The following is a 26,809-nucleotide window of genomic DNA, read 5'->3' on the forward strand; positions in this document are numbered from 1 at the left end:
AGACTTCCAGATGTATATGTGAGTTATTCATTTACTTTGGCATCATGCCATGCTCAATTACACCCATACTTTATAGGTCGAAGACTCTCTAAATCTAGAGCTGCAAATTTTGGATATATACATAATGAAAAAATGAATAGCCCAAAATGACATGAATTCCACCTTTCATCAAATTCTAGTATGAGGTATTGATTAACAATAGCTAGTATTAATATCAAATTCATTAGAGTTGTAAATCTCTCATAAAAGGAAGAAAACATGGTTCAAAGTTCCAATTAAGAAATTGATCCCTAATTTAAGGATGGCAAGAAATGCAGTTTTAGTCTTCAATGCTTAGTATCTGTGCAGTTTTAATTCGTTCAATTTTGACAATGGCTAACTTTGAACAATAAGAATAACTCACGTGATGCTATGTGAGTAATAAATTAACCAAGAAACAGTAAAAATAAAATTTAATTTAATAAACACGTGACTAATTCCATCAATAATTTAAAAAATTCATCAATTATCTTGAATCTATTTCAAATTGAAAAAATTGGAGACCATATTAATTTGTTTTTATTGAATTTTTTTTAGGAACTAAAATTGCGTCAATTGTCAAATATTGGAGACCAGATTTATTTGTGTCGAAACATTAGGAGCTAAAATCAGACAGGTGCCCAGCATTACAACTAAAACTGTATTTCTTCCTTTAAGGACAAGAAGCAAAGATTCTTAAGCATTGCGATACGTCAGATTGTTGTGAATAGCAATTATGCTAAAAAATGATGACACACCAATGTAAACTTTTACTCAACCATGACTCAAAAGTTGTCACTATTTAAATTTCGTCTTCCAAACAAGAAAGCACCACCAGCAGTGTGAATTGTGCGATTTTCTCAAGTGATAATACACATGGAAAAAAAAGAACAATTAATTAATTTGTGCTGATTATACACTTTAATTTAAGCAAGTCTCTAGAAACACTGAATTATTGCACCAAGTAGGAGCCTAGAGTAACCTATCTACTCATATATGAATTGGTCAAGAAAAGGGGACTGATATAATTGCCCACAAGCTATTCCTTGTCGACAACAATCAGCTGCCTTTGGATCCTTGTTTCTGAGTTGATTTCATTGTTTATTCATTTTTCTAACCGGTTGTTGTCATATTATTAGAAGAAACTATTGCAACGTTATTCCTGTGAATCCCATACCCGGCCTATAAAATGCGAGTTCTACTTGTAATTCCCAACCAAAAAGCGAAAAAAAAATCCTAGAATTTCAAACAAAAAAATGGATTTGGCTAGAAATATTGGTGATCATACTGGTGAGCTTTTTCAAACACAAGCTCACATATGGAACCATATATTCAACTTCATAAATTCTATGTCCGTCAAATGTGCAATTCAATTAGGCATTCCAGACGTTATTCACAAACATGGCCAGCCGATGACCCTTGATCAATTGATTGATGCTCTTCCCATCAAGAATGCAAAAGCCCCTTTCGTTTATCGTCTCATGCAGATTTTGATCCACTCAGGCTTCTTCATTGAAGCAAAGATTCCTGGAAATGAGAATGATAATCAAAAGGGTTATCTGCTTACTTCTTCTTCTGAACTCCTTTTAAAGAGTAACCCTTTTAGCATGACGCCGCTTTTACTGGTCACGCTCGATCCCACCTTGACTGATCCATGGCACCATCTCAGCCAGTGGTTTCAGAACAGTGATGAAACCCCATTTTATACTTGCCATGGGAGCTCGCTTTATGATCTTGCAAGCCATGAGCCGCGGCTTAATCAATTCTTTAACGAAGCAATGGCTAGTGATACCCGGCTGGTTAGTAGCGTGGTGACCAAAAATTGTAAGCATGTTTTTGAGGGTTTGAATTCATTGGTAGATGTTGGAGGTGGAACTGGAACCTTTGCTAAGGCAATTGCTGATGCTTTCCCTCGCCTGAAATGCACTGTGCTTGATCTTCCTCATGTTGTTGATGGCTTGGAGAGTAGTAAGAACTTGGCCTATGTTGGAGGTAACATGTTTGAAGCCATTCCTCCTGCAGATGCTGTTTTAATGAAGGTATGAAATCGATGTTGCACGTTTTCTAGTTGACAAATTTTTTTTATAATAGTTTTATTTAGATTTTCATCCTTATTGCTTGAGATCATAAGATTAAAATTCACCAATTATAAGAAGTGTCAACTTCAAAAGTAAGATTGAGTAGTAGAAATTGAGGCTATGCTTAATCGAAGAACTGCATCATGAAGAGGGAAAAAAAAAAAGAACAAAGTTTTAAACGTCAAATTGATTGCGTGTGTTTGGTACTATAAGAGAATAGTTTTGTTTTTGCTTTTTGATGCAAAAAGCTTTAGATGGGGTGCAATGTTTCTAACAAAAATTTTCTTTCATTGTGATATAATTTGCAATCAAGCAGTGGATATTGATTGATTGGAGCGATGATGAGTGTGTACAAATACTAAAAAAATGTAAAGAAGCAATTCCTAGCAAGGAAAAAGGAGGCAAAGTGATAATTGTTGAAATGTTCTGCAAAAGTCTGCAGAAAGGGGATGATGATCATGAGGCGATTGAGACCCAACTGTTCTTTGATATGGCAGTGATGGTTCTACTCAAAGGAAGGCAAAGAAATGAGAAAGATTGGGCGAAACTTTTCACGGAGGCAGGCTTCAGTGACTATAAGATAACTGCAGTATTGGGATTGAGATCTATCATTGAGGTTTATTATTATTAATTAATATGCTTTTTGAAAATGTTGTTTGTGCTAAAAAGTGATGAATCTTTAGTCAGGATGTTCAGAATAAGTTTTATGGCTTTGGAGTGTTTGTTTTACTCATTTATTGGCAATAGACAAATTGCCAAAGTCCAGTCCTGAAGCTGAACGTGGGCGGCTGATCAACTTGGTTCGTGCTTGTATCTTGAACCAGATTTACTCGCGAAGTTCACCGGATTTTCTGGCAATTGGGCATTGAATGAGAAGAGAAAAATTACAGCCGCTTGTAGGATCCTTACTAGTATAAATAAATGTCATTTCCTCAGTTGAAGGGCACCAAAGCTCAAGTGAAAGATAGGAAATGAACGAGTTCAATTGTTGAGTGAGTGTTTGAGCAGATATCTTAAGAGTGAGGCACTGATATATTAGAGCAACTATTCTCAAGAGTGAGGCTCAATTATTAGTGTCCAATATAAATTTATTTTGTGTGTTGTTATTAAATATATTTTGAGTGTAATACAATTGTTCGTTTGCCTCCTTTATATAAAGGATTTAATCCATTGATTTGGTATTAAACCCCACCACAATCCAACACTGGAATGTGTCCAAATCCCAGCCTGGAATGCACAGCAAGCACATTATGTATAAATGGTGTGGAGTTGAGGTAGCTAAGGACAATAACTGTTTCCAACATTGTTGAAGTTGAAGTACATGCATCGCTTCCACTTTAAATTCAGCCATTACAGCTGAATGTAAGTTGAAGAAAGAACGGATAAACATGAGGGACAAAAAACTGAAAAAGATTTTCAGTTCTTAACTTGCCTAAGTTGTGCAACACTTTCTAAACAAAATGTAAATTACTTATTCAATTTCGAAACACTGACATTGTTGACATTGTATCTATATGTTTGTAATTTCAAAGTTATGGGACTTGCTTTTGGCTGCACATTATCAAAATTTGCCTTGTTGAGAAAATCTTTCCCATACATCATTTGGGACGGTGGCACCTGACAACTGTCCCATACACCTTTCTGGATCTTGCAAATATATTAGTCAACAAAAAGAGTGCGCAGAAGAACTAAATTGAATTGTTATAGCCACTCATGGCCCCAGTTACTAATCATCATGCCTATCCATTCGTGTGGGTCTTATATGCTCTTTAACCATAAGATTGGATGCCTACCTGTTATACCCAAAAAGGAAAACAAAATCAACAGCGAAAAAGTTGGATTTGGGCAGAAATGGTAATGCTAATGAGCTACTTCAAGCTCAAGCTCACATATGGAATCACATATTCAACTTCATAAACTCCATTTCCCTCAAATGTACAATTCAACTCGGCATACCAGACATTATTCACAAGCATGGTAAGCCCATGACCCTGGATGAACTCACCAATGCTCTTCCAATTGGCAATGCAAAAGCCCCCTTTGTCTATCGCCTGATGAGGATTCTAATCCGGTCAGGCTTCTTCATCGAGGCAAAAATTAGTCAGCACGATGATGAGGAAGGTTATATGCTCACTACTTCATCTAAACTTTTATTAAAAGATGAGCCTTTTAGCTTGACGCCATGCTTGATCCTACCTTGATGGATCCATGGTACCACCTTAGCCAGTGGTTGCAAAACAACAGTGATGTGAATCCCTTCAAGACTTGTCACATCAGAAGCTTAATAATTTTTTTAACGAAGGAATGGCTTGCGATTCTCAGCTAGTTGGCAGTATTCTGATCAGGGATTGCTAGGATGTTTTTTCAGGGTTGAATTCTTTGGTGGATGTTGGAGGTGGTACTGGAACTTTGGCTAAGGAAACTGCTGATGCTTTTCTTGACTTGAACTGTATTGTTACCGATCTTCCTCATGTGGTTGATGGCTTGGTAGCGAATAACAAGAGTTTAGCCTTTGTTGGAGGAGATATGTTTGTAGCTATTCCTCCTGCAGATGATGTTATAATGAAGGTAAGACAACCTTTCCAAGAAGATGGAAGAGATCCATATTCGCCTTTTTGTTGTTAAAAGGCCAGTCTTAGTATTGATTCTAAACACATCTATGTATGCTGCTGATTCATTACAACCATGTCTTTATTACAGTAAACCATTGGATCAGTCATGGAAGTTTATTCACAAATAGAGCATTATTCACAAATGAGGAATGTGTACAAATACTTGGGAAATGCAAAGAAGCAATTCCTAGCTAGGAAAATGGAGGGAAACTCAACTTTTCTGTGATACGCTGATGATGGTCCTTGTCACAGGGAAACAATGAAATGAGAAGGCAGGCTTCATGCATTGACTAGAAGACAACTCTAGTGCTGGGCTTGAGATCTGACAGGTGCCGAACCTGTGCAATAATAATTACCTACTCAAGAAAAATACAGATTTTGTATATAGCGGCGAGCAGGGTCGAATCCACAGGGACTGGGGATAATTCATTTCTTCTAGAGTCCAGAGTATGGGAGGTTCTTGGATTAAATGCTAACTAAATAAATCAAGTGCAGAAAATAATTGATTAAAAGAAATAATTAAGAGAAACTCTAGCCAAGGGTACACTTCAGAAATGGTTCAGGCACTGATCATTGATGCAGAAATAATTCCAACATTTAGCAATAGATTAGTTATAGTTGTCATGCACGCGATAAACAACCAACCCTTCCTTAATTTCTCGATAGCTAAGGTACGACCGTTAGCTATTTCTCTAACCCAAAAATAACCCTAGGTACGACCGTAGGATTTAATTTCTAGATTGCATTAATAATTAGAAAGGCCCAATCCTAACCAACAAACACGCTACGAGGGTTTGTTTAAATTAGATCATATGCTCCCCTGACATAAACCCAATTACGCCAGTTGCTACTGAGGTAGAGATAACGAACAATTACGGATTCAATTACCCCTATTTAGCAAAAATAGCCTATATGAATAATTAATTATTGCGCACTAATCAATCATACACAAGGCCATAGCAATTAAAATCAAGGAACATATAAATACCAATAAATGAAGAAAATAATTAAAACAGATTCGATCTCACAGTAATTGTCGAACCAAATCGTCAGTTGTCCCCTTGACTAGAAAAGCTTAACCACGCCTCATGAGAAAATCTCCCCGTTGGGGAATATTGTCGAATACCTGGCGTGTGTCAGAGGCCAGTCCAAAGAAAGAAAACTAGAACTAAACTAAAAAACTAAAACTAAAGCCCTAGATATCTTTTGCTTCTGTACGTTGTCCCCTTTTAAAGCAACAAAAGAAAGATGACTAAAAGCTATCTAGGTGGTCCCCACACATGTGGACAAAGCCTCCCAAGTACTTCTTGTTCCAAGTCTCTCTACGTTGCTTTCTTTTGAAGCCCAAATGACCAAATGCCTTTCACTAGCTTGTGGTCCCCCACCAATTCAAGGGCCCAAGGATTGAAGCCCTTAGAAGTCTCCATATTTTTCACAAAGTCCCTCCTTTTTGGTAGTTTTCTGCTTCATTCCTGAAATTGATTCCAAATACCAAATATGAGTAAATATCAGCAATTAACACAATATTTGTCAGGGATAGAAGGGAAAATTAATAATAAAAATACTAACAAATTATACCCTATCAAGATCCCTTATTGAGGTTTATTATTAGGACTTGTGGATAGTTTTTTTTTTTTTTGGTTAGACATGTGTATGAAGTCAAGATGTGTATCTTATGTTATTTTGCGTACAAAGATAAAAAAACATTGCAATCGAAAAAGACAGGCTACATGGCCGATAACATAGCCCAAAATTGGAACAGAAATATAGCCCATTGTGCCGTTCCAATTTCTGAATTTTACTCATCAAAACCTTATTCTTTTGTCTTTTTTGATTGTTTTCTACAACTTATGGAAATAACTATGCAGTAATTTCTTTTCACCTTCAAACGAAGAGACAAGAATTTCAAGAGTAAGCTATTACGAAGTCTATATGTATGTTCAATTCTCAAAATGAAATGTTTTTACATAACCCAATAATGAAATAACAGCACATCTGACCTTTTCGTTCCTTTTTTCTTTCACTTTTTTTTTTTCAATTGGGCATTTTGATATGGATTTCTCTATTATCTTATAGCATTAATGCATTTGTTGTTGTTGAGCTGAATTTTATGTTAGTACGTGCTCAAAAATTCTAAACATAAAATTTGGTTAGAAAACCACTAAGGTACAAAGAAACTAATAATAGTTAAGACCTCAACATCGGGTAGATAAAATTGATAATATGAAATAGTAAGTTCGTTCCATGTTAACTACATAACATAGTTTAGTTATATCTATAAAGTTTTGACAAACATATGAAAAAATCCATGTCGCTTTCTTATCTTGCTAATACCACTTAAGCAATAGCAAAATTAATTGAAAATTAGAAAAAGTAAGGGATTAGATGGTAATTAGTAGATTAGGTAGGTGAGATGGGCGATTGTAGCCAATTTGAATGCAACTACCAGTTCACATAGCGTAGAATAAGATATTTAGGCTGATTAAATCCTTGGATTAGGGTCTATACCTCAAATGGTTAGTAACTTACCAATTTGTATTAGACTTCAAGATCTCATTCAGTTTGTGTTCAACTAACTTGTTTTTATGTACTATTTTTAAATGAAATACAGGTCAAATTGAACACACACTCATTTTTAGTGAGTTCTGATCAAATTAATAGAGTCAAGTGATGTTTATAATTTGAAGTGATTTTCGTCATATCGTTTTCAAAATATAGTTTCTTTGAGCTACGACTAGAAAACGTGCCGAAAAAAACTTGATCATAATGGCGGCTAATTGATGTCCTATTACCACTCATGACTTGCATACTTTTGGCAATTAGAAATGTACTGCATGAATGGCCAAATCTATGTATGGTTTCAATCAATTTTGTTCTGACAAGATACTTTCGTGCACGTATATATGGTTGTTCATGAAACTCTCTAGCTAATTCCATTCTTTATATAGTGTCCGTGCTAAATCTCTTTGTCAATAAGTTTAATTAAAATTATAAACATAAACTATTACCCCTTCTTTCTTTTTGAAAGATTAGTTTCCTACCATATATAACAATGTTTTGAATGATTTACCGATAGATGTTTCTTGATCTTTTGATTTGGCTGATATGTCCAAAATTATATAAGTGTTAGCACGAGCATAAAATTGAGTATCATGGATACAATATGCCTACATAACGGGGTTTACAATTTGGTATAATTTGAACTTTATTAGCCTCTTCTTCCATGTCTTTCTCTTTTTCTTTTGTATCCAATTGAGTGGTCTTTTATTCGAATACTAATGCTGACACTATTACAAACACTAATCATCAATATTTGACAGTTGATTGCTAATCTCCCGTTGAAATACAAATACTTGTTAATACTTATCATCAATACACGATAATTTCATATCCATTATTATTTCACTTATCATCATGACAGGTTTGCTGAATTTTTGGTAGCTTAATTAGTGGTGGTTAGTTCAACTAATTACATATGTTAAACAACTTGGTTACGAATTTTCAATCTTCTTCCGACTTTCAGGTCATTTGACAACTAGGAGCGACGTCTATAGCTTTGGAGTAGTGTTGTTGGAACTGCTAACTGGAAAACGTGCCGTGGACAAAAGCCGTCCCAGCAGAGAACAAATTTGGTGGAATGGGCAAGGCCCCTGTTGAAAGATCCGCATAAGATTGATAAAATCATGGATCCGAAGCTTGATGGTCAATACTCGTCGGAAGGGGCGAAGAAGGCGGCTACACTGGCACATCAGTGCTTAAGCCACCGTGCCCGATCTAGACCTACGATGGACGGCGTCGTGAAAATGTTGGACAACATTTTGGACTTAAAAGATGACATCCCGGTCGGGCCATTTGTGTACATTGTGCCCAAAGAAGGGAAAATGGCAGCAGAGGCTCATGAGCTGACTTCAGAAAAAACAAAAGGGCACGTGAAAAATGAGGAGGAAAAGAGGGTTCCCGGCAACAATGGACGAGAAGAAGACGACGACGACGAAAGGGCAGCCGAATTGAAAAAGAAAAAAAATGGAAATGGTTGCCAACGAGGCAGAAAAGGACATACGCATAAGCATCGAATCAGGTCTCGTGCTGTTTACTCCGATACCGCTCTCTATACAAATCTAAGGAAAGAATTTAAGCTGCCAAAGGCCAAGGAGTTCAAGATTGTGAAGATGGACGCCTGCCCATCCCAATCGAAATGTACATGAGGATTCAAGAAGGATTAAGGACCCCAGTTATTTGTTTTTTGGTTTATTCTTTTGGGTAGTCATCAGCCAACGAGTTCAATTGTTGAGTGAGTGTTTGAGCAGATATCTCAAGAGTGAGGCACTGATATATTAGAGCAACTATTCTCAAGAGTGAGGCTCAATTATTAGTGTCCAATATAAATTTATTTTGTGTGTTGTTATTAAATATATTTTGAGTGTAATAAAATTGTTCGTTTGCCTCCTTTGTATAAAGGATTTAATCCATTGATTTGGTATTAAACCCCACCACAATCCAACACTGGAATGTGTCCAAATCCCAGCCTGGAATACACAGCAAGCACATTATGTATAAATGGTGTGGAGTTGAGGTAGCTAAGGACAATAACTGTTTCCGACATTGTTGAAGTAGATGCATCGCTTCCACTTTAAATTCAGCGATTACAGCTGAATGTAAGTTGAAGAAACAACGGATAAACATGAGGGACAAAGAACTGAAAAGATTTTCAGTTCTTAACTTGCCTAACTTGTACAACACTTTCTAAACAAAATGTAACTCAATGTAAATTACTTATTCAATTTTGAAACACTGACATTGTAGATCCATATATGTTTGTAATTTCTAAGTTATGTGACATGCTTTTGGCTGCACATTATCAAAATTTGCCTTGTTGAGAAAATCTTTCCCATACATCATTTGGGACGGTGGCACCTGACAACTGTCCCAGCCCATTCTCCACAAATACACCTTTCTGGATTAAGATTGGACGCCTGCCTGTTATACCCAAAAGGGAAAACAAAATCGACAGCGAAAAAGATGGATTTGGGTAGAAATGGTTATGCTAGCTACTTCAAGCTCAAGCTCACATATGGAATCACATATTCAACTTCATTAACTCCATGTCCCTCAAATGTGCAATTCAACTCAGCATACCAGACATTATTCACAAGCAGGGTAAGCCAATGACCCTGGATGAACTCCAATGCTCTTCCAATTGGCAATGCAAAAGCCCCCCTCTGTCTGTCGCCTGATGAGGATTCTAATCCGGTCAGGCTTCTTCATCGAGGCAAAAATTAGTCAGCACGATGAAGAGGAAGGTTATATGCTCACTACTTCATCTAAACCTTTATTAAAAGATGAGCCTTTTAGCGTGACACCATGCTTGATCCTACCTTGATGGATCCATGGTACCACCTTAGCCGGTGGTTGCAAAACAACAGTGATGTGAATCCCTTCAAGACTTGCCACATCAGAAGCTTAATAATTTTTTTAATGAAGGAATGGCTAGCGATTCTAGGCTAGTTGGCAGTATTCTGATCAGGGAATGCAAGGATGTTTTTTCAGGGTTGAATTCTTTGGTGGATGTTGGAGGTGGAACTTTGGCTAAGGAAATTGCTGATGCTTTTCTTGACTTGAACTGTATTGTTCCCGATCGATCTTCCTCATGTGGTTGATGGCTTGGTAGCGAATAACAAGAGTTTAGCCTTTGTTGGAGGAGATATGTTTGTAGCTATTCCTCCTGCAGATGATGTTATAATGAAGGTAAGATCACCTTTCCAAGAAGATGCAACAGATCCATATTCACCTTTTTGTTGTTACTAGTAATAGTTCACGTTCTTTGCACGTGATTGTAATATCTTAAAATATATTATTTTTCAGATACTAAAATTTTTTATGAAACTTTGATCATCAACATCATAATATAGTATTTTTATGTTATTTATTTTTTTAAGCTAATTACTTTTAAAAATTTTATTAAATGAAAAGAGACAGAAAACATTTCAATATAGTTGACATATCCTTACGATTGAATTCGAAATCATGAACCAAACACTTTTTGATTTATAGCTCGAACTCTAACATATCAAATATTGATAATATCATGTTTTACCAAAATTATTGTATATTTATGACTCTATTGCATATAAACCACAATCATCACAATTTTTTATAAATGAAGAATATAATTAAGTTAGAAAAATAAACATAAATGTAATTTGAATTCTTTGTATTATGTTAATTCTATTTTTGTCAATAATGGAGTATAAATGATCCATCACGTAAAATTTTATTGGCTTGTACATTCTAACAATTGAAATTTTATAGATAGAGATAGTTGGAGTTTTTCTATTTTCCTTTTCTTTTATTCATGCTTTTAGCACAATCCAATGCGAAGCAAGAGCAACAAGTCTACTTTTTTCATATGAGCACAATAGTTTTAGTTTTAATATTAGTTTTTTTTATGATCATGAAATTGGAATGAGAATTGTGGCTAATTAATAATTTTAATATTAATTTTTTGTCTATTGCAGTGTTTTAGTTTTTAATTGCCAACTTTGAATCCATAACTGCTGTCATTATTATCAATTTGTTGGAATGCATTAAATCTGTTTAATTACAATTGTCACCATAAATGAAATTTACTTAATTTTAAAGTTTTTCATTTCATAACCGCTTCCTTTATTCACTAATATTGCAATACAATAAATATATGTAATCATTAGAAAAATAAGGGTATTTTGGATATCACCAAAAACAATTTGGATATCATTTTCATTTTATCATTCTTCATTTTATATTTACTCTTATTATAATTCTTATTTTATCATTGGAGATGGTTTCTGACTTGATGGATGGATTTGGTTTGTTCAAACCAATACAAATGAAGTATTACTATATTATTGTCAATTACAATGTTTGTCTTTGATGAGCAACCCTAGGGGAAGACCCTCCTAGAATCTCCCAGAACCTCCCAACCTTGTAATTATCAGAGTTGGATCTTTTCTCCCAATGGAAATTAAACTCGTTTGTTCTCATGAACTCAAGACCTCTGACACACAAAGATAATCAACAACCTTAAGCAAATAACTGTGGATGAAACGGTACCACGATTAGGGAACAAACTAATCGATAAAGTCTAATTTGAATCCTAACTCAAGAATTCAAGAGTAAGTTCAATTAAGAACTTGAAAGAAAATTTCTCACGATTTCTGGTTGTAATAATCTGTCCCTTTTACTCATACAAGAGGTGCCTTTTATAGGCTAGAACTAGGGCAACCCCGTTGGAGTAAGAATTGACAACTCACCTACCTAAACTAGAAATAGGAAATTCGGCCAGAATTCAGCCCACATAAAGAGCCAGCTCTTTATGACTTCCCGATAAGGCCCAATAATTAATAAACTAGCCAGCTTTAAAATAGCTACTAACTAAGCTAACAAGTATGAGATCATTCTTTCACTTCAAACGTACAAGTGAACAAGGTAACTTCATGGTCCATCAATTCTTCAAACTTAGCTTGCTCCTTGCTTGTATGGTGAATGATCAAGGCTCGTAAATCTTCCTTCACCCTCTTGGATCTTGATCTTGTTATCGGGTCGCCAATGTAGACCAAAAGATCCTTGACCCAAGGTTGAAGTTCTTGCGCACCCGTATCCGCATCATTCCCTCTTTCCTCAAAAAGATTCGTTCTCGAATCTTCAAAGTCTCCTCTTGAAAGTGATTTGTCCACAAATCGATGGTGCGCTTAAAGGACAGCAATGTTGGAAGTAGATGAGTGACTACAAGCCATGTTACATGTCGTTTGGTCAGTTTCGGGAAGCTATCAAACAAGGACATGCGCCAAGGTAGGAAAGAGCTTGTGTAAGGCGTGTGAAAATCCCAAGTGGCAATCCAAAACTCTCTAATTAGCCTTTGATCACGGATCTTCACATTGACACCTTGATTGTGCAAAGGTATAAAATGCAGCACTAGTTGACATTGTTTTGAATCATCTTGCATGGATAAAATGGGAGCAACTTGTTGCATGGATGAGGTGCTAAACAACTTGTGGAGGACAGGTTTGGGATCTTGAATGACACACAATTTCTCATCATCCAACATATAAGGTAGCAAACAATTGAATTCCACTTCATGAGGGTTACTCGAACTAGCACAAGTTGAAGTTGACAAATTGAGCACTTGGCCACCAGCTTTTGGCTGAGTGAATAAGCATGAAAGATCACCACCTTTAGTTGGAATAAGCACGAAATCAGGTTGTAAGTCTTGAATCAAAACTGGAAAATTTTGGACAGCTTTACAACCTACAAAAACAAAATAACCTTCAACTTGAAACAAATTTGAAATCGGGTAAAGAAGTAATGGTACATTAGCAACTAAATGGTAAGAAGGTATAGAATAAGTTTTAAGTGTTAAAACTCCCTTTGACACTTCATCATTCATTCCACCAATTGATTCAACTTTAGAAGGAATTGCTAGTCTTTTACACTTTCCTCCAAAATCTGCATAAGAAATACAAGTGTTAGGATGGAAATTGTACTCAAAAGAAGGTAAAGATGATGAATGAACCATAGGCAACAAATGAGAGTGAAAATTTGGAATTCTCTCTTCATGGTGGGTTTGAATTGATTCCCCTTTGGTATGGACAGAGTTGAATTGAATTTGATCCATGAGGTGATCCCAAATAGATTTAATTCCTAAAAGACAAACTTCATGGAAACTAGTGAATTGTACAAGTGACTTTGGAATGGAGCATGGCATGACTAGCTTCATCTGACTTTTCTTAATCTGCACAAACGAAGAAACACTAAATAAAGCAAAGGTAAGTTCGTTAGGAAAAGAATAAGCCCTCACATTTTTGCTCAAAATTGGCTCACTTCCTCTTTTTTCTTCCTTTTTACCACTCATCTCATCAGATTTTTCCATCTCTTTATCTAGTTTAACGCCCTCGATTGTTTTCTCATTATCAACCTCCTCAACAAAGGGTTCAATAGGATGAGATACTCATTTGCTGGGAATAGGGTCAGCTACCTCCTTCTTAGAAAACTCACTTTGATAGCATCCATTTGACTCCATTTGTTTTTGGTGTAGAAGACGTTGATATGTCTCCCAAAATGACTCCACATGAGGTGGTTCAACTCTAGGTTTAGTCATAGAAAATGTTGAATGAGCCTTCTTATCACCTCTTGTATAAACCGGTTTTAAAGAGGGAGATTGCATGGAACCCCTCCTCTTGAGAGATTCGTTCTTTCGTTGGAGCCAATTGTACAAGTCCGTGGAATAATGGAAGGGTACAAATTATTTCCTCATCACTTGCTTCATTTCAGTCCAAGTGTCAATCGGTTGTTCCCTATTTCTCCTCCTTGTGGCACATACTTGCTCCCACCAAATAGATGCATAATCTTGAAATTCAATACCTGCAAGTTTCACCTTTTCCTCTTCAGAGTAATTGTGGACTTCAAACACTTGCTCAACTCGCCTAACCCAATCCAAGTAAGTTTCAAGATCATTTTTCCCATGAAAGGTAGGCATCTTGGTCTTGATGGAACCAAGATTGTCATCGATTCTCATAGGTCGGTCTCGACCTTCCCTCGCGCCCCTTTGGCTTTTTCTTGATCGAAAGGAGGTATTAGAATGATATCCCTCATCATCCGCATCATGATCAGCACTCTGAACACTCGAAACCCTATTGTGTGTATCTCCGGTACCTCGCATATCAATGGCAGCCAACCTGTCGGATATTTGTGTCATCACAAATTCATGTCTCTCCGCTTGTTTTTGAAGAGTTTAGAGCACCAATTTGAGTGACACGTCGGTCTCAGACGGTTTGGGCATGTTCCCCTCTTGAGACATATTATCCAACCTGCAAAAACAAGTATATCCTAGTCTACCTTGCAAGCACTCGTGTATCATTCAAGAAAACACACTCACTCTCAATTTTCCTTCTCAAAGTTCTTAAAACAACTCAAACTCTCAAAAATTCCAGAATTAAGAACTCAAGAAAAAAAATGACTCAAAACTGAATAAAAAAGTGAATGAGTAAAAACCCTATAAGCAAGTAATTAAGACACACAAAGCAGAATTTTGCAAATTCTAGAAAAAACTCTACCCAAAGCTGGAACTTTTTTTTTTGAGCTGTTGTTTTGCTGAGTTTCTGGTCAGTATTTGGAGGGTAAATGGTGCTTTTGGGGTTCTCAAATAAGGTAAGAACCAGTCCTCAAATTTCAGTCAAATCGGCACCAAAAACTAGCTCAATCAATTTTTGAAACTCAAGAATTCAAAGGTGGTTTGGCTAAGGTGTTTGGGGCAGCATAGGTTTGGTTTTGGAAACTGATTTGGGGGTGTTTGGGGCTGGTCAAATCGTTTGGGATCGTTGGAATTCAATTAAGATTGGAGACTCAAGAATTGGAAACCAATCGAGATTTGGAGACTCAAGTTTTGGGAAACCCATCAAGATTTGGAGATTAATCAAGAATTGGAAACCAATCAAGAATTGAAAACTCAAGATTTGGGAAACTTGATTTCCTTTGTATGAGAGCCGATTCCTTCTCTTTTTCTTTTTTTTTGTTCTCTTTTTTTTTTCCTTCGACTCTTCAAGGAACACAAATTCAGGTCACACCAACAATTTCAAGAAAATGGATGAAAGGTTATGCAAATTCCAAGAAGACCATAGTTCTTGATTTATCGTTCAAGAACGTTCAAAACAAGACTTGGTGGTCCAAGAATTTCAAGAATTTGTTCAAGAAGCTCAAAAACTTTCTCAAATTACGTTGTGGTGTTTAGGGTTTGCAAGAACAACAATCAATACTCAAGAAATATGCAAAACAGAATTTCAGCAATACTCAAAAGAAAATTCCAACAATACTCTAGCAACTTGGACACTAAAATAATATAAGGTACGTGACTTTTTTTTTTGTCTTTAAACCCTAACAACCCAAACACAAGTATAACAGACCCAAGAACTTGGACAGAAAACACAAAAAGACAACACCCAAATAGAATTTTTTTTTTACTCGGGTGAACAGTAACGTGAACAGTACTGTACATTATGATGAACAGTATTCGTACAGTAACGATGAACAGTCATCGCTACTGTACGATGAACAGTAATCGCTACAGTATTTTATTTTTTTTTGACAAAAGACACAAACTAACAAGATATGAACAACTTCAATTAAAAGAGAATTAACCTGATACTCTGATTACCAACTGATGAGCAACCCTAGGGGAAGACCCTCCTAGAACCTCTCAACCTTGTAATTATCAGAGTTGGATCTTTTCTCCCAATGGAAATTGAACTCGTTTGTTCTCATGAACTCAAGACCTCTGACACACAAAGATAATCAGCAACCTTAAACAAATAACTATGGATGAAGCAACACCACGATTAGGGAACAAACTAATCGATAAAGTCTGATTTGAATCCTAACTCAAGAATTCAAGAGTAAGTTCAATTAAGAACTTGAAGGAAAATTCCTCACGATTTCTGATTGTAATATTTTGTCCCCTTTACTCATACAAGAGGTGCCTTTTATAGGCTAGAACTAGGGCAACCCCATTGGAGTAAGAATTGACAACTCACCTACCTAAACTAGAAATAGGAAATTCGGCCAGAATTCAGCCCACATAAAGAGCCAGCTCTTTATGGCTTCCCGATAAGGCCCAATAATTAATAAACTAGTCAGCTTTAAAACAGCTACTAATTAAGCTAACAAGTATGATATCATTCTTTCACTTCAAACGTACAAGTGAACAAGGTAACTTCATGATCCATCAAATCTTCAAACTTAGCTTGCTCCTTGCTTGTATGGTGAATGATCAAGGCTCGTAAAGCTTCCTTCATCTTCTTGGATCTTGATCTTGTCATCGGACCGCCAATGTGGACCAAAGGATTCTTGACCCAAGTTCTTGCGCACCCGTATCCGCATCAGTCTTCCCTTGGATATAGTGATTTGGATGTTGTCTTTGGTATTATTTGAATTGTATTCTAATTTTTTAATTCATTTGCTATTTATTTTATGTCATTTTATAAATAGTTTTCAATCTTATTTTAGTTTTTCTTGTTTTGATCGGTTGCTATTAATGATAATAGTGGTTTGTTTGGTGCTATTTTAGATTTCTTTTTTTTTAGTTTAATACTGCTATTTTAGTTATAAAGGTGTCGTCATTTTTTGTATATTGAAATTTTATTGGGTGCAACATGAAAAATTCTTCATATTGGTAAAAGTGCAAAATTGTAAAATTTACTCGTGATATTTGTGTGAAGATATATAGATGAATAAGGGTTTTTCTTGTCATTGTATGTTTCTCCATTTTCTAGAGAATATATATTTTTTGAAATTGATTTATATTTTTTGAAATTGATTTTTTTTAACAATCTCAACTAATGACTAATAAGAAATTTTTCATGCTTCAATTAAGAAATTTTGATACGTTATAATAATAGGAGATGGAGTCCAAGGGTAGGTAAATAGTTTTTAACGAGTAATTTTTAATTATAATTATCAATACCATTAAAATGTAATCAATTGAAGTGTTTTATTTCTTTTAATTAGTGCCACTTAAAATGTAATAATTCTAATTAAAAGACATGAGGGTAATTTAGGAATAACAAAAACTAAGATAAAAAAGTGCTTACACTTGCACTCCCTAATACCAACATTCATACTTTTTATATAGTAATGAAAAGGCAGCTTAGTATTGATTCTAAACACATCTATGTATGCTGCTGATTCATTACAACCTTGGCTTTTGATGTGGTGTTCTTGACTAATTTGAATTCTTTGTGATATGAATGTTAATTTAAACAGTGGATATTGAACGATTAGAATGACGAGGAATGTGTACAAATACTTAGGAAATGCGAAGAAGCAATTCTTAGCAAGGAAAATAGAGGGAAGGTGATAATCGTAGACATGGTACTGAATGACCAGCAAAATGGAGCTGATGATCATGAGGCAATTGAAACTCAACTTTTCTTTGATATGCTGATGATGGTGCTTGTCACAGGTAAACAAAGAAATGTGAGAGTGTGGGCAAAACTCTTTTCTGAGGCAGGATTCAATGACTATAAGATAACTCTGGTACTGGGCTTGAGATCCCTTATTGAGGTTTATTATTAGGAGTAGTGGATTGTTATGAAACAACTAAAATGTGGATATCCCTTTGTATTCTCAAGAGGATTAATTCTTGATTTATGGATACATTATGTATAGAAGTTACAATCGATAAATCTATTCATGTAGTGGAAGAACCGTTTCATAGGTTTCTTCATATTCTTGAAATAGTGGGTGTTTAATAGGATTGATGTTCATTTAATCTTGTAGTACCTATATATAGAGGTACATTGACACCCTTTGGAATGACTTTTATATCTTATTGGAATATAAGAATATTACTCTCCATTTCTCTACTTCTTTCTCCAATATTTCACTTGATATTATAGTTCCTTATTTTATTAGTTTTATAACACGTTATCAGCACGAGTCTCTACTTCTGAGCAAAGGTGAAACACGAGACTCTGTCAAGATTCTGCTAGTGTCAAATCAACTGTTGGTTTTTTTTCGAGCAACTCTTGACTACCTATTGAGGTAAATCTCTAACCCATAAACTTATTTCAATTTCTTATGGTTAACATTTGAATGATCACAAAATTTAAGTGCTTATTGCTGAACAATCACTTATACATTACACCAGATTGTAATGTAGAATTTATGTCGGGTATGAATCACTTTTTACGATTAAATATCGTAAAATATTGATGGGTGATCTATTGAATGATTTATTTATTCTGATGAGTTACGATTCCCGACATTAGGGGGAGGAAAAAATCAACCGAAAGGAAATCACCTGAAAAATTGAATTTCCTCGATCCTCATACAAAATAATGTGAACTAGAAGTTCAAGAAATTCTTCATTTGTAGAAAGTTATATTTATCGACTCCAGAAGAGTCATTAAATCAACTATTCCTGCAGGAAATACTCTAGCTAAAATTGATGTCCCTGAAGGACATGCACGAGTGCTACAAATAAATTTAAGGCCGGCCTACCTAAACAAAGTATAAATTGATTTGAAATATCTCTGGAGATTAAATGTCATGACAAAATTCAACCTCTTGAAGAGGTTGCTCCTGAAGAGCCAACTCCTGAAGAGAATGAAATCATAAAAAAAAAATTAATTGGAGCCTAATGAAATGTAGCACTTGATATTATAGAAGTTGATGAGGATCATGAATCTAAATCGGTTGATGAATGTCGGTATAGAAATGATTGTTCAAAATGGAAAGATACGATCCAATCTAAATTAGATTTATTGGTTAAAAGAAAAGTTTTTGGACCTGTAGTCCAAACACTTGAAGGTGTAAAACCAATAGAATATAAATGGATATTTGTGATAAAGAGAAATGAGAAAAAGGAAATTGTGAGGTATAAAGCAAGACTTGTAGTCCAAGGATTTTCACAAAGACCTGGATTTGATTATGATGAAATGTATTCACCTATAGTGGATGTTATCACATTTAGATATCTTGTGAGTTTTGCAGTACATGAAAAATTAGATATGCGTCTAATGGACGTTGTTACTGCATATTTATATGAAAATCTTGAAAATAATATTTATATGAGAATTCCCGAAGGATTCAACATGCCTGAAGCATGCAAATCAATTTCTAAAAATATTTATTCTATTAAATTACAAAGGTCTTTGTATGATCTAAAACAATCTGGACGTATGTGGTATAACCGCCTCAATGAATGTCTGACTAAAGAAGGTTATACCAATGATCCAATATGTCCATATGTTTTTATCAAGAAAAATAGATCAAATTTTGTGATAATTGTTATATATATTGATAATCTAAATCTGATTGAAACTCCTAAAGAGATTCAAAATAATGTTGAATATTTGAAGAAGGAATTTGATATCAAAGATTTTGGAAAAATAAAATTCCTTGGTTTACAAATTGAACATTTGAAGAGTGAAATTTTTGTCCACCAAACTGCATATACCCAGAAGGTATTAAAGCGATTTTATATGGATAAAATATATACATTAAGTACCCCAATGATCGTCAGATCATTAGATCCTAATAAGGATCCTTTTAGACTGCGAGAGGAAAATGAAGAGATACTTGGTCCTGAAGTACCATATCTCAGTGCAATTGGCGACGAATATTGGAATGCGATGATTAAAAGATCTCAAATGATATTTGCATCAGGGGGAGAAATTAATACACAGGAATAGTGTAGTACTCTTTTTCCTTCACTAGGGTTTTTGTCCCGATGGGTTTTTCCCTAGTAAGGTTTTAACGAGGCACATTCTTTGTGTAATGAACATCCAAGGGGGAGTGTTATGAAACAACTAAAATGTGGATGTCCCTTTGTATTCTCAAGAGGATTAATTCTTGATTTATGGATACATTATGTATAGAAGTTACAATCCATAAATCTATTCATGTAGTGGAAGAACCGTTTCATAGGTTTCTTCATATTCTTGTAATAGTGGGTGTTTAATAGGATTGATGTTCATTTAATCTTGTAGTACCTATATATAGAGGTACATTGACACCCTTTGGAATGACTTTTATATCTTATTGGAATATAAGAATATTACTCTCCATTTCTCTACATCTTTCTCCAATATTTCACTTGATATTATAGTTCCTTATTTTATTAGTTTTATAACATGGATAATTTTTTTGGACTATTTTTGTTAGACATGTGTATGAAGTCAACATGTCTATCTTTTCTTCTTTTACGATTGTAGTCTTTTGTGGCATTTTCTTTTCATTTTCAATAAATCAATAATTTTTTGGGAGGTGAAAATAGCCATGCAAGAATTTTCTGCAGATCTATTATGTCGGGCAGACCTGTAAGTTACATTTTTTTTTATCGATAGGATTCTTATAACCTAATCTAGCCTAATCTAAACGAATGGGGGAGGAGGACTCGATGTGAATATAGACTCCATCAAAAAAGGCCAATTAAAATCGTCACATATAATGGCAAATTGGTGAGAGGTCAAGGGTTCGAAAAAGGCCAATTAAAACCATCATATATAGTGGCAAATTGGTGGGAGGTCAATGGCACCATCAAGACTTAAGTCTCTGGTGGTGACTACCGGGCCAAAGGCCTAGTGGCAGACCTGTAAGTTACATGCTCAACAGTTCCAAGGACAATCTTGAGTATTTATTTCTTTTCATGGCCCGTCCCCGGGAAAGAATTTGAGGAATCATTCATCTAACCCCAAGAGACAGACTACCGGGCAGATAACTTAGCCCAAAAAGGGGACCCAACATTTAGCCCATTGTGCGTAGGGATGTAAGTGAGCTTCATCAAGACGAACACTCTAGTATTTAAATTTATTTGATTATTTTAATAATTTCAAAACTTTATTTAATTTTAATTGGTTTATTTGTCAATTTGAATTTGAATGCATTTTTATCGAATTTAAATGCTATCGAATATAAAATGCTATTCAAGTTTGGTTTGACTAGTTGTCAAATCAACTCGAACGAACTCTTAAACTCAATTCAAATATCATATAGATTAGTTCATCTTTAAACCCTAATCGTGTTGTTTCAATTTCTGAATTTTCCTCATCAAAACCTTATTCTTTTTGATTCTTTTATACAACTTATCAAAATATAACTATGCAGTAATTTCTTTTCACCTTCACACGAGAAGGCAAGAATTTCAAGAGTAAGGTATTATAAATTCTATATGTATGTTCAATTGTCAAAATGAAAAAACTTTTACACAACTCAATAATGAAATTACAGCACGTCTGGCCTTTATGTTACTTTTTCCTTTCACTTTTTTTTTTCAAATAAGCAAAGAAATAGCACATAAACAAAACTATTTACACAACCCAATTAATTCAGAAATTGGAAGGGGGGGAAAATCAATAGAGTAGTTGGACAAATACCCAAAGTTGTAGGTGCAACCAAATAGGTTGATGTTCAATATTCTAACGATTGAAAATGTAGGACTGTGAAAAAAAGTATAACAGTAATTTCAAAATTGCCACCATTGATGTTCAAAATTGCATTTTATTTCATGAAAATTACATCCAAAAAGTATAACAGCAATTTCTTTCCCAAAATCTCTTCCTCAAAATGCAATTCAAACAACCTCTTAATTTTCTTCAAAAAAAAAGCTTTTAGAGCTCAAGCAAACATCACTCGCACTAGTGTCACCTGACCAGATTGCAGCTTCCCTTCATCCAATATGAAAACATCACTTGTAGGAGCTCATGTGAAACTCTTAACATATATTCGAGGTAAATTTTTACTTTGAAAAGAGACGGGCAATTGTTTCTAGTTGGATTATTCTCACTATATTTATATATTTTGCTTTTAACACCTGGAGACTTGATGATGTACGAGTGGTTTTCTAAATTCACGGGCCAAAGTTGAAGATTTCTAAATTCAGTTTTTATTTCATAGATAGATATACATGACCAGGATTGAAACTCATGGCTTGTTCGTAATCTTTATTCCTTGTTGCTAACGTCAAATGTGCTTACATGTCGGCTATACTCAGTTCCACTTCGGGTAATGTACATGGAAACTGAAGATGAATAAAATAGGGCGTCACTAACTATTGACTAGTGAAGCTTTGAAAAAAAAAACAGAAATAAAGAAAAAGAGAGCTCTTTCTGTAAATGAATTAATTTCTGAAGATCCATGCCACACTTTTTTGCCTAAAACCAAAGTTATTAAATCCCGCCCGGCCAATATTGAATCGGTCAAATCAGTAGATAGGCCATGGAACCAAGCGATTTAGCAATTGGATCGGAATTGCAAATAACTCGTTTTGAATCATTTGACTCGAACGGTCGAACCTATGGCCCGTTAAACCTGGCTGGTTTTGAAAATTTTTCTGAAATTACCTTTTTACTCAATTTTTTTATTTGACCAGCCATACCAACATTGGCATTGTCGTCTTTTTGACAATTAGATGAGAAAAATTGAAAAGAAATTTGATAATTAGGTTTTTTTTTCTTTCTTTGATATTTAGATTTATTATTTAGATTTGTGTATAATATCAGTATAAATTCACGAACTAAAAAACACGTATGGGTATGGCTTGTGTGTATAAAATATGAAATATAAATAGGTTATGATTTCTTAACATTTAAGAATTTCTATACTTATATTATAATTTATATATTTATTTAATTATATTATAAATATTTTTTATTATATAGTGTGATTCGACGGTTCAACCAGTGACCTGCCAGTTGAACTATTGACCCGCCAACCCGATCCTCCTGTCAGGTTGACGCCCATGTTGGTTTTAATAACTTAGCCTAAAACCACTTGTTAGTGTCTCCATGTCGCAGGTTGCAAAATCTGCATGCCTATTTGCCCAACTTGAAAATTTCAAATTTAATGCATTTGGGCCCAAATTAATCAATAATTTATTTTTACCCCAAACGGTAAAACTTATGCTAATATTTGCAACAACGTTTTTTCAAGAGAAAAAGCCCTCAAGTACACATAAGAAAACCTATACTATACACAAGAGATACAAATAAAATCAACATGGAAAACATTCAAAATACAATCCCCAGCCCAAAGCTATCTGCCACAAATCAGTATCTTAGCACTTCATTAGGCAAATCCTATCTCATTTTGCGTTCTAACTACTAGATTGTCTTAGTCCAGCCGTATAAAGTTGAATCTTTCAAACCACCTGTTAGAATTCTAGATTTTTTCCTTTTGTTTAGAATTCTAGAACTTGTTTTTAACGTTATCCCTACATAATCTAGTGATCACAACAAAAATTACTTGAGTAATACAATATCATCTTTTGCATACAGCTTATAGGCTTTAGACTTCTACTATTTTATGTGAGAGGCCACATTAAACAAAATTTCCTTGACGAGTCAAAATTAGAGAATCGACCTTTTGTGAGCCCATTCAAAATTAAAAAGCATCCCGACACTTATTTGAGATTTTCTAATAAAAAATTTCCAGACCACCATTGTAGTGAACAAGGAAGATGATAACATTTTTTTGGATTACCTTTTCTGTAAATGCTTGTAACATGGAAGAGGTCTGCCATCAAGAATACGGCAAAACAATTGCTACCCGGTCGATCCTCGAAAAGCTAGTCAAGCCCCCATAACCATTTGTTTCAACTTTTATGTCACCATCAATGGTGGTAGCTTCAATTTACTCTCAGTCTTGCTCGTGGTTCATTCGTTTTGAATTTTCTCAGTTACTAACTCATAATTGCAATTGCGTGAGAAATTAGATATTTTAATCGAATTGCTTGGGCGTATTTATTTGGTTTGGTGAAGTTTGACACCTCTAGATCTGCCAAACCTATTTAGATACTTTGAAATCGTGGAAACCAATCAAATATAGCCTCATAGGAGGCACAAGAGGAATCTACTGCCATAATTTAGTAGCAGATATGCACTGCTACCCATAATTTACTAGCATATAAATGCAGTCCTGCTTGACCATTTATTGTTTACTTAGGCTACTGAATTAATGCCATTGAATTTGAACAAAAGATGGAAAAAGCTGAGAATTTAGTTGAGCTTATTGAAGCTCAAACTCATGTGTGGAATGCAATGTTCCACTTCAAGAAATCTGCGTGTCTAAAATGTGCAGTTGAGTTGGGAATCCCAGATGTGATCAGTAATCATGGGAAGCCCATCACACTTTCTGACCTGATTTCTGTCCTCCCAATCCAGCCTTCTAAATCTGCCCACATTTTTTGCTTAATGCGATTCTTGGCTAACTCTGGATTTGTAAAACCCACAATTTTTGGGCTTATTTTATCTTGCCCAATTTAATTAAATGGTAATTTACTATGGGTAAAAGCAAAAATAATTGCAGGTTAGGTTAAATGGTTAATTAAGGAGTAAGATGAGATAAAATAGGGTGCAAGTTTACCATAGTTAAAACTCCTACCTAAACTACCTACTAGTGGGTGGTTATTAGGTTTAGCATACTTATCAAAACAACAAAGGAAAAAAAAAAAAAACCTATTCCCTACCTTTCATTGTCTGCCTCCCCTTAGAGCAAGAGCCGTCGGAGAGTAGAGAAGGAAAATCAGGCGTCGCTATCAATCAATCAGACGACTAGGCCCCTAAACTCGTAAGTCCCAAATTCACGTGAAACTTCTCTTTTAAATTCTAGTAATCGAATTAATTATTCTAAAGATTTTACGAATATGTATTATGTTATATATATAGAGATATATGATTGTATATGAGGTTTAGGAGGATTCGTATCTAGATTAGTAGGATTGAGGTATTAAATTTTATTATGGAATGAATAGGGTTTACCCAAATCGATTGGAAAGTTATTAAGAGAAAAAAAAAGGAGAAGAAAAGAACTCGCCGTTGCTGTTCTCTGCCATTGCTGAAGCCAAGCTTCAGCGATGCAAAAAAAAAAAAAAAAAAGGGGAAGGGACGTCGCCAGCAGTGGCTGGTGACAATAGGTAAAGGCAAGGTTGCCCTTTTCGGCCAACCAATGAAGAAAAAACAAATCAGAATCTGGAAATTATATGTATATATATATGGGATATGTTTAATGAGTGCCCAATAGTGGAATTTTGGATAAAACTAGCCCACCTTTTACAAACTAATTTAGGAATTAAATTTTAAAACCCAATCTAAATAATAATTTTTGGAGTTTAAAGATTTAGTCATTTAAGCTTATACTTTATTAATTAAGTCCAAAGTACCTAAATAGAAATCTAAAACATTTTAACCTAGCCTTATTAGATTAAGTTATACAATCTAAGATAAACTCTAGATTGTTGAACGAAATGCTTAAAATAATAATTATAATAATAATAGTAATAATAATATGGATGAAACAAATTAAGGATGTAAACGAAAATATAAATATAAATACAAGTGTAACAAATTAAGACAACAATTATAATAATAAGTCAATATATATATAGGTACATATATACATAAATAATAATAACACCTACTCACACACAAAAGTAGAAATAAAGTGAAAGGTAATAATAACTAATCAATAAATATATATAAGTGATAATAAAATAAATTAGCGACGACGAGGATGGTAATAATAATAATGGATAATCATAAATTATAAGTAAATATAGTAAGATAGTAGTGAGGATAATAAACAGGATTGTGAATAATTATTTTCTTCTAAATTCGGAAACTTTACAAAATGAACACTTTCCAAATTAAGAAACTTTCTAAAAAATAGAAACTTTCTAAATTAGGAAACTTTCCAAAAAAATATAAATCATCCGATTGGAGGGAAATGCTATTAGGGTCCATACAATGGTCTAGATATGAATCTTGTACTTACTTAGAGGTTGTATATTTATGCATCTATAGGAAGTAACAACTAATTAGGGAACTCATGCATTTGATAGGTACGGTACAAGGGTTTAAGGTAGTTCCACTCGAGCAGCAAAACAGAGGTAGGTGGTACTTACCCTTCTGAGATTTCAAATGTGCAAAATGAGATTCTTGTTTGCAATACTATTTTGTTGTGTTGACTCGAAAGGTGTTTGATTAAATGCTTTACTTGGATATTTATGAAAACTATATTTTACTATACAAAAATGGACCATGTGACTTATTTGAAATGTTTGGATATGTTCTTAGATACAAAATGAGCTGAATCTTTTATGAAAGCAAAGATTTATGTATACAATATATGAACTGAATTTTGACAAGTGAAACGCAGAGCAGTCATGGAATATACGGTAGGGACTATAGTCCTGTCTAGTCGCCATGGTAGCCTGGTATAGAGTCCGGTCGATTGACCCAAATATGAATGAGACCAATCGGTAGTCATGAAACTTATTGGTCGCCCACCTAGTAAGGGTTTAATCTCTAGGCTGAGTACTCAGTAGCCGGTCATTGCATGTACTTGTTATGAGCTGATCTCAAAGAATAATTTATGAGCCGATATAAAATGATTTATGAACTGATTTGAAATGAGACTTATGAACTGATATGAGTTGATTTACGAATGGATATAAAGAGATTTGTGACTTGAGACGAAATGATTTATGACTTTACAATTTCTCATGTACAATTATCAATAAGATGCTTTTAAATTGCTTGTCCTTGTTTACTGCTGATTGCTTTACAAATGACGTTA

The 26,809-nt window shown here is 34.6% G+C and overlaps 3 protein-coding genes and 1 pseudogene across 3 annotated transcripts; all 4 read left to right on the forward strand.

The window, feature by feature from the left end:
* The first annotated feature begins 1,197 nt into the window (after window positions 1-1,197).
* Window positions 1,198-2,755, forward strand: LOC113780445 (trans-resveratrol di-O-methyltransferase-like). The gene is made up of 2 exons (XM_027326245.1): window positions 1,198-2,057; window positions 2,413-2,755. Exons 1-2 carry the CDS (start codon window positions 1,275-1,277, stop codon window positions 2,725-2,727), a joined length of 1,098 nt encoding a protein of 365 aa, XP_027182046.1. The 5' UTR covers window positions 1,198-1,274; the 3' UTR covers window positions 2,728-2,755.
* A 1,326-nt stretch (window positions 2,756-4,081) lies between these two features.
* Window positions 4,082-5,002, forward strand: LOC113760435 (myricetin O-methyltransferase-like). Its single transcript, XM_027303008.1, has 3 exons — window positions 4,082-4,217; window positions 4,465-4,664; window positions 4,961-5,002. The coding sequence occupies exons 1-3, from the start codon at window positions 4,082-4,084 to the stop codon at window positions 5,000-5,002; spliced, it is 378 nt and encodes a 125-aa protein (XP_027158809.1).
* Window positions 5,003-7,770: 2,768 nt separating this feature from the next.
* LOC113750054 (putative receptor-like protein kinase At1g72540) lies at window positions 7,771-9,118 on the forward strand. Its single transcript, XM_027293974.1, has 2 exons — window positions 7,771-7,899; window positions 8,232-9,118. The coding sequence occupies exon 2, from the start codon at window positions 8,392-8,394 to the stop codon at window positions 8,911-8,913; it is 522 nt and encodes a 173-aa protein (XP_027149775.1). The 5' UTR covers window positions 7,771-7,899; window positions 8,232-8,391; the 3' UTR covers window positions 8,914-9,118.
* Window positions 9,119-9,216: 98 nt separating this feature from the next.
* On the forward strand, window positions 9,217-17,809 carry LOC113760451 (annotated as a pseudogene).
* The last annotated feature ends 9,000 nt before the right edge of the window (window positions 17,810-26,809 follow it).

Source organism: Coffea eugenioides, chromosome 1 (assembly GCF_003713205.1).
Source record: "Coffea eugenioides isolate CCC68of chromosome 1, Ceug_1.0, whole genome shotgun sequence".
NCBI lineage: Eukaryota > Viridiplantae > Streptophyta > Magnoliopsida > Gentianales > Rubiaceae > Coffea > Coffea eugenioides.

Coding starts and splice junctions, on each gene's coding strand:
- LOC113780445 (XM_027326245.1), top strand. CDS start 1,275: ATGGATTTGGCTAGAAATATTGGTGATCATACTGGTGAGCTTTTTCAA. Junction 2,058..2,412: donor CAGATGCTGTTTTAATGAAG/GTATGAAATCGA, acceptor GCAATCAAGCAG/TGGATATTGATTGATTGGAG.
- LOC113760435 (XM_027303008.1), top strand. CDS start 4,082: ATGACCCTGGATGAACTCACCAATGCTCTTCCAATTGGCAATGCAAAA. Junction 4,218..4,464: donor TCAGCACGATGATGAGGAAG/GTTATATGCTCA, acceptor ATGTTTTTTCAG/GGTTGAATTCTTTGGTGGAT. Junction 4,665..4,960: donor CAGATGATGTTATAATGAAG/GTAAGACAACCT, acceptor TCCTTGTCACAG/GGAAACAATGAAATGAGAAG.
- LOC113750054 (XM_027293974.1), top strand. CDS start 8,392: ATGGATCCGAAGCTTGATGGTCAATACTCGTCGGAAGGGGCGAAGAAG.